Source organism: Pieris brassicae, chromosome 1 (genome assembly GCF_905147105.1).
Source record: "Pieris brassicae chromosome 1, ilPieBrab1.1, whole genome shotgun sequence".
Lineage (NCBI taxonomy): Eukaryota > Metazoa > Arthropoda > Insecta > Lepidoptera > Pieridae > Pieris > Pieris brassicae.
In genome coordinates, this window is record NC_059665.1 from 2,524,543 (window position 1) to 2,535,772 (window position 11,230).

The following is an 11,230-nucleotide window of genomic DNA, read 5'->3' on the forward strand; positions in this document are numbered from 1 at the left end:
TATTTTGTTTATTTCTTCATACTTAGCAAATATGTAAACTTCAGAAGGAGTCGTCTCTGAGCGCTGTGGCGGTAGATATGGAAGAGGATGTGACGTCATCGCTCAACACGCTGTTGGACGCGCGACCGGATTCCGCAACACCTGGACCTAGATCTGACTCGGATGAGAGAGACAGGTATATAATTTGACCTAGTAAAATATTGTCAATGAATCAATCAGTACATACAAATTTTTTAGGTCCAAGCAGATTCAGATTTATGTATCTGTTTCATAATAATTAGTTAATCTAATAAGCAAGTACGCAATCAGCCTTCTGTGCCTCGTTCGCTGCCGACGTTTGAGTCCAGGGCTTGCTGGTTTCCTCAAGCATGCTGAAGCTACTAAGCCTACTGCTTGTGTGTTTGTGTGTATGTGCATAAACTACCGAACGAACGAACAAATCGAATAGCTATTTGATTGTAATAAAATATTGTTACGAAGACGGGTCGACTGCAATGTTTCTAGATGTTTCCACTACTTGGAGAACTTTTCAGCAGGCTAAAATATGATTTCTTACAGTTTCTGGAGAAATTACAAGATTGTAATTTGCATAATGTTACCCTGGTTTTCAGGAAGCTGAAACATTTTTTCAGGTCGTTTCAGAACATATGTAGTCGAGTGGTGCAGTTTTCAGGTGACCCGTGTTCAGGCCTAGTTATGCCCCTTTGATGAAGGAATTTTCTAGGTGTAAGACAAGGACGTAATGATACGCGACAGAGAAGGGAGATCGGAACCTTCTCGAAGCTAGACTGAGCACTCTAGAACGCCGTACGACAAGGACAGAGCAAAGTGCGAAAGAGACAAAGAGTGCGGATGTTCTAGAATTGTGCAATCGCTACTCAGTACCAAGCCCGCCTAGAAAGTTCTCGAATATTGTTTAGAATTATTCCCAGGGATATATAAGCTAGCCGAAACGCGACTAGACACACTTAGTTTGGAATGCGATAACAAGAGAGAAACACCGAAGTGATAAAGTACAGTGTGAAGTGTGCATAAGTGAAGTAATTAGTGACTGTGTTTTTGTGTGTTATTAGTGAATCTCTGCAATTAATTTGTGCCCATAAATTCCTCATTAATTTTTCAAGAAATAAACCCTTGAAGAAATCTACGGCATTTTCTATCCCATCCCCTAGCTCGTAACAATATATTGGATAAATTTAAAAAAGAAATTGTATTTTTTTTAATTGCATCAAAAGGCGTTATATTTTTTATTACTGCATATATTGGTATTATCACGCATAATCGTTAGATATTTGTCTATAATCAGCAAAAAGTGTTGTCTATGTGTTTGGTTGGTTTTCCTCGCCTTGGCATGGCGGAGAAAGCGATCATCAAGGGATCTTTGAAGCTCTTACTCGAATGTTGCTAATAGTTAATCATAAATAAAGTGTTTGAACTTAATTATTTTTTCGTTTTAGGATCGTATGGACCTATAACGCGCCCGTGTCTCAGTGCAATGGCTCTGCTGCCACATCCAACTCCACCTCCATATCTGATGGGATCTCACAGCGGTAAACCATTTTCTTGATGATTTTATGTCTAAGATAAAAACTAATGTTAATAAACATTATTATTGACTATGAAGACAATAATCTATAAAATTATGAGCTCATAAAGGAAAAAGCCAAAAATCTTAAAATGTCCTTGACAGTGTATAAAACTCTGAATATTTTTTTTTTTTTAAAAAGGTGTTTTTTTTAACGTAAAACTTCTGTCTTTTTGGGATTATATTGAAACTCCACGTAGTAGAGTTTAGATATGTTTACGTATTAATATAATGTTACAGTGTCACGAGAAGATCAAAAGTTTGAAGGGACATTACTTTACTGGATTATAATTAATAGCTGAAATTAATTATTACGATATTTTTTTAATCTGGTAATGTGATAATCCCGCTATAAAAATTAAGTACACTTAACCATACACTTGTTTCCAGGTCTTCGTCACCCGCGTCTCCAACGTCAGCATCATGGTCCGCCTTATCCCCACCGCATAGACAACACCTCGCGCCGCAACACCATCGCACACTTAATGGTAATTTTATAGCGATTTTTACATAGGCTTTTAGATTTTGTTATTTTTTATGTTCAATATTATTTATTCATATAGGTAACACGATGTACACTTATGAACGTCAAAAACAAAAATGTATATAAAAATGCTTCTAATTTTACATTTACTGCCAGTTCTGAAATCAAGGGCGTAGAACGGAAGAGAAGAACTGGCAAGAAACAAATATGAAATGCTTCTAATTTTACATCTACTGCCAGTTCTGAAATCAAGGGCGTAGAACGGAAGAGAAGAACTGGCAAGAAACAAATATGAAATGCTTCTAATTTTACATTTACTGCCAGTTCTGAAATCAAGGGTGTAGAACGGAAGAGAAGAACTGGCAAGAAACAAATATGAAATGCTTCTAATTTTACATTTACTGCCAGTTCTGAAATCAAGGGTGTAGAACGGAAGAGAAGAACTGGCAAGAAACAAATATGAAATGCTTCTAATTTTACATTTACTGCCAGTTCTGAAATCAAGGGCGTAGAACGGAAGAGAAGAACTGGCAAGAAACAAATATGAAATGCTTCTAATTTTACATTTACTGCCAGTTCTGAAATCAAGGGCGTAGAACGGAAGAGATGAACTGGCAAGAAACTCTCCGCTACTCTTTTTAATTGGCCAGTTTTTCGTTTAACACAACGTTTGTAGAGAGATTCAAGTTTTGTCGAAAATGTTTATGTTTTTGACACCGAGGTTCTGCAATTATTAGACGTATTAAAAATAAATGTATTTGTGATTATTTTAATTATCTCCGCCTGATCCAATTCGATTTCCGATTTTTTATGACTTAATTCATTATCGGTAATTGTCCGCAGGTGACATGAGCCTCTCGGAGGCCGTGTCGAACATATCTAGTCCGGACTTCCAAGACCAGGATGACATGTTTGAAACTGGCCGGGAATGTCCTCGCATGGAGTTATCCGATCCCTCAGATTCGGATTCTACCATTCTGGTTTCCGAACCTTGCCACAAACGTGCAAAATCGGCAACTTTATCCGATACGAGTGACGTTACACTCAACGGCGCGGACAAAGACTACAGAATAGTGATACAAGTGAAGGGGCCGGATAAAGGCAATAATAATGACCATTTGAATAATAATAATAATACAAATTATCCTCAAAATGGAAAAGAGAATGGGTGCACATCGCCGGAGAATCAGGGTTATCAGGTATGATTATTTAATGTCTCTGAAAGGTAGAGATCTTCTATCTTTAGTCTTCTATATATTAATAGATGTCCCGGTGAACTTGGTAGCATCTACATGTATTGTTCTTAGTATTTTTCTTTACTTGTTATTTATGTTTGCCAAACCTTCCCTGAACTTTCACAAATATTTAAATATCATAATTTTAATTGGATTTACCTAATAAACTCTGTGTGAGTTAAAAACTTTAATTTGTCCCAATTCACAATCATTATTATTATTTATATCTGGTTTTTTGTACAAAAATCTATATTATGAACAATCAATCTTCCTTGTTAAGTCCAAATTCATTTCAGGAATTAGCTTCAGACCCGGGCTCGGACGAAGGATCTGATGTGGACTCTTTACACTCGTTCCATTATAGTCCGAAGGCAGTGGATATTCCATCGGCTGAAAGGCTCGCGAAACGGCTTTACCACCTTGATGGCTTTAAGAAGTCGGATGTATCCAGACATCTTAGTAAAAAGTAAGTGAACTTGTACATCTCTGAATAGATTCTGGGTTCCTGGTACTTTATATTTAGGTAGTGATTACAAGGATTAATTTCGGTTACGTGAGTTTTAACACTAAACAAAATAACAATTAAATATGGAAAGAAATGTTAAGCAAAACTTTTCTATCATCACCTTCTTTACGTCACTGTTAGCCTAGTACTTTTATTTTAATTTGTGCCATTATATTTTTGGTAATATTTAAATAATCTTATATTAAAATTAGTCTGTTTGAAATAATTTAAAGAGCTTTTTTAATTTTATTATCTGTTAGATAAAATACAGTCTAAAACCTATGTAACATGACATGACATGTTAACATGTAGTCTGTGCTAGAAGTTTTAGAACAAATTTTCCTTATAATATATGTTTGCAGTTGTCTAATCTTATTATCATAATTACAGCAACGATTTCTCAAAAGCAGTAGCAGAGGAATATGTAAAGCATTTCGAATTGACTGGCGCGACGCTAGATGTCGCTTTACGGACGTTCTTATCAAGGTTCGCGCTCAGCGGGGAAACCCAGGAGAGGGAACGAGTCCTTGTGCACTTCTCCCGGAGATATTTGGAATGTAACCCCGGCTCTTTTAATTCACAAGGTGAGAAATCAATGAAACAACAAATCAATCATAATTTAGATTTATATTCCAGCACATGTTATTAAATATCAAATATGGTGCCTAAGTACGATAAGAACCCAAAGGATTGTAAAAGTAATAATTTTACACAATGAAATATCAGAATCAGTATTTCTCGTGTTTTTATTTATTTATTCAAACTTCGTTACATTTATACAAAAACAAATAATATAATGTTACGAGCTAGACGATCGGATAGAAAATGCCGTAGATTTCTTCAAGGGTTTATTTCTTGAAAAATTAATGAGGAATTTATGGGCACAAATTAATTGCAGAGATTCACTAATAACACACAAAAACACAGTCACTAATTACTTCACTTATGCACACTTCACACTGTACTTTATCACTTCGGTGTTTCTCTCTTGTTATCGCATTCCAAACTAAGTGTGTCTAGTCGCGTTTCGGCTCGCTTATATATCCCTGGGAATAATTCTAAACAATATTCGAGAACTTTCTAGGCGGGCTTGCTACTGAGTAGCGATTGCACAATTCTAGAACGTCCGCACTCTTTGTCTCTTTCGCACGTTACTCCGTCCTTGTCGTACGGCGTTCTAGAGTGCTCGTCTAGTTTCGAGAAAGTTCTGATCTTCTCTCTCTCTCTCTCTCGTATCATTTCGTCCTTGTCTCACACCTAGAAAGTTCGGTCTAGAATATTCCTTCATCAAAGGGGTATAATTAGGCCTGAAAACGCCTGAAAACGGGTCTCCTGAAAACTGCACCACTCTACTACACATGTTCTGAAACCGACTGAAAAAAGGTTTCAGCTTCCTAAAACTTGGGTAACATTATGGAAATTACAATTTTCTAATATGTGATTAACCCTCTCCTGAAACGGTCAGAAATCATATTACAGCCTGCTGAAAAGTTCTCTAACTAGTGGAAAAATCTAGAAACATTGCAGTCGACCCGTCTTCGTAACAATAATAAATAGAAATTATAAAATGCTACGGGCGGCTTTATCGCTAACAAGCGATAGAGCTCTTCCAGGCAACTGTAGTAAGGAAAAAACTAAAAAAAGTATGATGGTTAGTGTAAGTGTATGAATAGCACAACCAAATCATTAAATAAAATTATAACTAAAAAGCTAATCTCATGGATTCAGGAATTGCAATGCAATACCAAAGAATTAGAAATAAAAGAGTTACAAAAGTCAGTAGATAAGTTGAGTAGAATATGGATCGGTGTAGTCTGTGGTACATATATATTCATTGTTGTGTTGTTCTTAATTAAAAAGCTATATACAATACTGAGATCCTTAATTTAATAAATACATCTATTTCCGTTGGTCTTAAAAAAATCAAGGTTTTAATTTTATAATTTGCAGACGCCGTACACACTTTAACCTGCGCGATAATGCTGCTAAACACGGATCTTCACGGATGCGGCGGCGGCTCATTTCGGCGGATGTCCTGTGCGGAGTTTATAGACAATTTAGCGGATCTCAATGATGGCGAAAACTTCCCTCGGGAGACGCTCAAACAGCTTTACTATGCGATACGAACTCAGCCGCTACAATGGGCGTTGTAAGTATTCTTTCAAATACATAGAATTAAAACTGGGTAGTGCATTTAATAGCCGCGGTGGCAAATACCTCAACGTACTCTGCTCTCTCTCTCGCTCTTTCACTCTCTCTCTCGCTCTTTCTCTTTCTCGCTCTTTCTCTCTCTCGCTCTTTCTCTCTCTCGCTTTTTCTCTTTCTCTCGCTCTTTCTCTCTCTCTCTCGCTCTTTCTCTCTCTCGCTCTTTCTCTCTCTCGCTCTTTCTCTCTCTCGCTTTTTCTCTTTCTCTCGCTCTTTCTCTCTCTCTCTCGCTCTTTCTCTCTCTCTCGCTCTTTCTCTCTCTCTCTCGCCATATACCTTGTTTGCTCTCGGGCATTTTTATATAAGTCGAGTGTATTTCTCGAGACAACATGTTCGAGGATTCGTATTTGGAGGTTATATATACGGTTGAGATACGTTGGATAAGTTCTACCGTAGGTACTTAGACCATAATTGATTACTGACTCGCAAAGCTCGTTGTAAAATTAAAGTTTGGTTTTAAATGCGATACGCTTTTGAGTATTGTTATTTGTGTTGATTCCAATGCATGTTTTTGTCTATAATTAATCCCAGATATTTTTGTTTATCAAGTAGTTCTATGAAAGGGCACTTGCGCAACCTAAATAAACTTATTTATATCCCGTGCTTTAAAGTTTACTAAAAAATAAAAAAAATAAAAAATATGAATAATTAAAACTCGTTAAACGATTTCCTAGAGACATCGCTCTTCATTGCCTTTTGATTGTTATTGATAATTTAGATTTGACGCGTTTTTTTTACAGAGACGCAGAAACACCAGCCGCAACGAGTAACGAGAATCGAAACAATGGTGGTGGAACTAACCCATTCCTGCATGTGCCGGACCAGAGTCGGGCAGTCGAGTACAAGAAGGGTTATGTCATGCGAAAGTGCTGTGTCGAACCTAATGGGAAAAAGAGTGAGTTTCTTACAGTTGTTGGTAGCGGTTTCACCTATTACGGCTTATACTCGTAGCTATACAACTTATTTATAAAGTTTTTTTCAATTCGTACCCTAAGTTCCTGAAATTGATCTGAATTGTTCCTGAGATAGCGCTGTCAAACTGAAAAAAGATCTTAATGAAATAATTTGTTCCGTTTTTGCATTTTTCATGATGAATTTTTTATGATATTTTTGTCTGCTTTAGGAACTGTCTAGTTTCTTTGATGCAAAAAATAATAATTTGATCATTGCTTTGAACATATCGAAAGTATGAGATAGTGGTTGTGGAAGCGATCATTATGAGTAAATTTTCAGATTTTTAGATTTAATACAGAAACACTATTGTAAGTTAAAAATAATTATATCAATTTCACAGCTCCATTTGGCAGAAGAGGATGGAAAATGTTCTACTGCACTTTGCGAGACTTAGTGCTGTACCTACACAAGGACGAACACGGATTCAGACGGAGTCAGATGTCCGATAATCTTCACAATGCAATACGGTACATTTTGTAATTTTTCTAAAATAATATAATTATTTGGAGGAGAGTAGGTATTCTTTTCCTTCAACCTAAAGGGAGGATGCTCCTATTGTAACCACTGACTGGCTGGCCCCAGTGGCTAAGGTGGAGAAATTGTATATATCCTTAGCGGGAAAACTATGATAGCGTATTTCGGGGCACCATGTCATCCCAGTGATTTTTAAGATCTGCTAAAGTTGCATATAAATTTCAAGAAATGGAATTTAATAAGAAAAAATATTCGTCAATCAGAAAATTCTAGTCCCTGAAGATCTAATAAGGGGTATATATATTTATTTTCTATGATATTACCTAAGCTATGATCTGTTCGACTGAAATCGAACAATCATACGCCCTGTGTCCGCTAGGATGGTACAATAAAGTAAAGAGGATTGGGATAATATTTTCTTTTTCTCGTTATTTTAGAATACATCACGCGTTAGCCACAAAGGCAACAGATTACACGAAAAAGCAACATGTGTTCAGACTACAGACTGCGGATCAGGCCGAATACTTATTTCAAACAAGGTACACACATAACTCCAAAAATCTAAAACAGGAGGAATTTTTTCTTCTTCAGTGCAGCTGTATCTCATATGTTTTTTTGTACAGCGATTCAAAGGAGCTAAACTCCTGGGTGGAGACGATAAACTTCGTGTGTGCTGCATACTCAGCTCCACCTTTAGCGGGCGCGGTCGGGTCGCAACGCAAGTTTCAGAGGCCGCTACTACCTTGCTCACATACTAAGCTCTCTATGGTAAAGATCAGTTAATATTATTATTAAATTATATATTTCACGTCTTCAATTTTGTTTGCGTATATATAAAGATAACTTCAGCATAAGCGTTTTAGTGGTTACAGAGATCTCTGAAAATCTTTTTTAGTACTAAAGATAGATTCATTGGTTTAGTGGGTCCGGTTCTCGATAAAAAGATAATTAACCAAAGTTGATGTTCAGATAGCCTTATACGTATGTGCTTGAGTTGACAGTTTGTGATCTTTCAAGCATTAAGATGATTCATAAATGTTTTTCAGCGGGAACAGTTAGCGGATCACGAGGAGCGCGTGTCCCGTTTAGAAGAGGAACTAGCAGCTCTGAGACACGCTAGAGACCACTCCAGAGAACAACAGCACTGTCGCGATAAAGATCATTATCTCGTCTATGAAGTAGGTTTTATAATTGAGTACTTTTTATCATAGCACCCTGACGGGAATTTATCAAGTCTTATCATAAATTAAACTCATTTATTTTTCATAAAAAAATATCTGACTCTCTGTTCTTCTATTCATCTATCATACTAAGTCTTCCTGGAATTAGTTCTAGTTATTAGCTCCTGCATTTAGTTAAACGTGCACATCATTTCAGATAAAAAGATACCGCACATACGCGTACGTGATGCGCACGCGCAACGGCGGCACCGGCGTCGAGGAGAGCGCGCCCGCTCTGCCCGAGCGCAACGAGAGGCCTCCGTGACGGGCCATGGCGGTCTTCGCCGCCTGCGTCTTGTGACTGCCGTGTGTCCCCGACCCCACCTACTTGCCCGTAGGACAGTGATAAGTGACCTCTCACGGCAAATGTTTTCAATTGTGATTTCATGCTTCCGCCCCAAACTCCCAATACATAATTGCCGTATGTCCCAACGTAGGTGATTTACCAAATGTAAACTTCTTCGGATCCCAAAATGTGTTGTTTGGGCAATGGCCCAAACCCACAGGAATAGTCACAAGTAATAGCCCAGTGGTTTTGTATTGTGATTTGTAAATATCTCTCGCAAATCAAAATGAGGAAAAAATATACACTGAATACCATGCTATTTACATGTGTGTAAACTATAATTATTTGATGCCTATGTTTATGAAAGTAATTAGGTCATCATGTACTTTTGGCACGAACCCATTTATAATCATAAAATATATAAGCGTGGAACTTTTCCTGTCTCAAGGAATAGAATTTTTCTCTATGTGAAATTCTTTTTTAACCGTTTGGTTGGTGAAGGTTAATTTTTACAACCTTAAAGAAAAGTCGATTTGCAGTCGAAGTTGGGCAAATATCAGTGAAACTTCATAAATCATTAAATATGTATTATGCGTGTGAGCATGTTGTAAAGCCGGTTTAATTTATCTCTATGGCCTGGAGCGAGTGTATTTTGGCCTAATATGTGAAAATCTTTTCTCCTAAAAATTTGCTCATTATGTCGAATTATATTTATAATTTTTACGTCATTCTTTAATTTTGGCTCTAAAGGCTTTATGTTATTTTTCTTGCAGAACAAAAGTATAATTAAATTACGTACTAGGATTTTTCTTATTGAAAATTGCGTATGAAATAATTAACATTGATTTAACAGTGATTTTGTCACGTACATAATGAATTGAATTGTTGTCATTTAAATGAAAATAAAACTATTTCAAACATATCTCAAGGGGACACGAAAATTATGCCCGCTTTAGGGTCATTTAAAATTTGTATTTGTTATGGTGCAATACTAAATTATTTATTTTTTAATTCATGTTTCAAAATTCTCTAAGCCCTGCATTTCTTTCATACATTTTATACAACAAAATTAAAAGCTTTGCACCAAAAGCCGTAATTGTGCAGAAAATTTAGATAGGAACTAAATAAGCCAAGAATTTTACTAAATATTCGTATATGTAACGATATCATCGAAAGTTTGAGTCAGTTCATTATAATCCATCAAAAGACTGAATATTATACTCGGCGAGTAGACATTCCAATTATACAGCTGATAGGACAACATGGTATGTCCGCACTGACGACAAGTCTAAGATTTAAACATCTTTCTAACTCCAATACATGGTAATATTACAATGCAATTTTTTAGGGATAAATGCTCTTATACTGAAACTTTTAAATAAATGACACAATACTTGTGTTATGTTTACTAGATTTATAGAAAATTACAATAAATTTTTAACTGTGCAAACTTCCTCTTTGTTGTATCCAGTTATTGATGTGTGAGCTTATTGGGAAACGCTCATGCCAAAACATTTTAAAATAAATATTCGTACACACACAATGTAATTCACAAAGCTCTAGTCATATCTGGCAATCAGTGCGGATGTACCCTAACACATATAGTCAACAAATTGCTTTATCGAATTTACGTTAATATTAGGTTCGGGAGCGTGTCATTATAAAAATTACAATTAATCTTAATAGTTAACCTTAAATCACTTAATCACACATCTAGTCCTGTCTTCCTAAACATAGTGTGCATAGATAATGTTTCACCGATACATAGCTGATGAATTATTTATGATTAGATATTAAAGTACATTAAATCGTAGAGTATTATGTTAATCTCATATAATATTTTGCCGTCTTGAATGTGTGTATGTTAAGAAAAAACTCTCTATGGTTATTACTATTATTAGTCAAAAATTGAATTGCGAAATTTTTGTGATATTTTCGGATAACGCTATGTTTTAGTTGTTGCACATGATTTATAAGCTGTATGTTCATAAGAAGCAGGGGAATATGATTATTTAACAAAGGAATCTAATTCCTGTGCTTGTTTTCATTTAATTTATCAAACATACTTACTCCACAGAGTGTTTCTACATAATAAGCAGCAATAATCATTTTTGAAAAAGCATATATTCAGAATCAGCTTGTTCCTTGGTAACAGCCATATTGCAGGAGTTAAAAAAACAACATTTCTACTACAGTAATTCCTGTAATATAATTTTTAGAAGAATATTGTATTCAAATAAAGTTCACAAAATGTTAATAGGCATATTGAATTGAAAGTATAT

The 11,230-nt window shown here is 35.9% G+C and overlaps 1 protein-coding gene across 4 annotated transcripts in view; it reads left to right on the forward strand.

Moving 5' to 3' along the window:
- The window catches only part of LOC123716255 (PH and SEC7 domain-containing protein), a 33,030-nt gene extending 22,089 nt beyond the window's left edge, over positions 1-10,941 (forward strand). For 2 of the 4 annotated variants that reach the window (XM_045671938.1, XM_045672183.1), the window contains exons 8-20: positions 27-175; positions 1,458-1,550; positions 1,976-2,073; positions 2,913-3,268; positions 3,601-3,770; positions 4,200-4,393; positions 5,760-5,958; positions 6,755-6,909; positions 7,309-7,435; positions 7,880-7,981; positions 8,066-8,210; positions 8,489-8,620; positions 8,820-10,941. In XM_045671938.1, the coding sequence (XP_045527894.1) occupies positions 27-175; positions 1,458-1,550; positions 1,976-2,073; positions 2,913-3,268; positions 3,601-3,770; positions 4,200-4,393; positions 5,760-5,958; positions 6,755-6,909; positions 7,309-7,435; positions 7,880-7,981; positions 8,066-8,210; positions 8,489-8,620; positions 8,820-8,927 (2,028 nt within the window). In that variant the 3' untranslated portion in view covers positions 8,928-10,941. The remainder of the gene's footprint in view (positions 1-26; positions 176-1,457; positions 1,551-1,975; positions 2,074-2,912; positions 3,269-3,600; positions 3,771-4,199; positions 4,394-5,759; positions 5,959-6,754; positions 6,910-7,308; positions 7,436-7,879; positions 7,982-8,065; positions 8,211-8,488; positions 8,621-8,819) is intronic. The other 2 variants (XM_045672019.1, XM_045672101.1) reach the window with 2 other exon arrangements.
- The last annotated feature ends 289 nt before the right edge of the window (positions 10,942-11,230 follow it).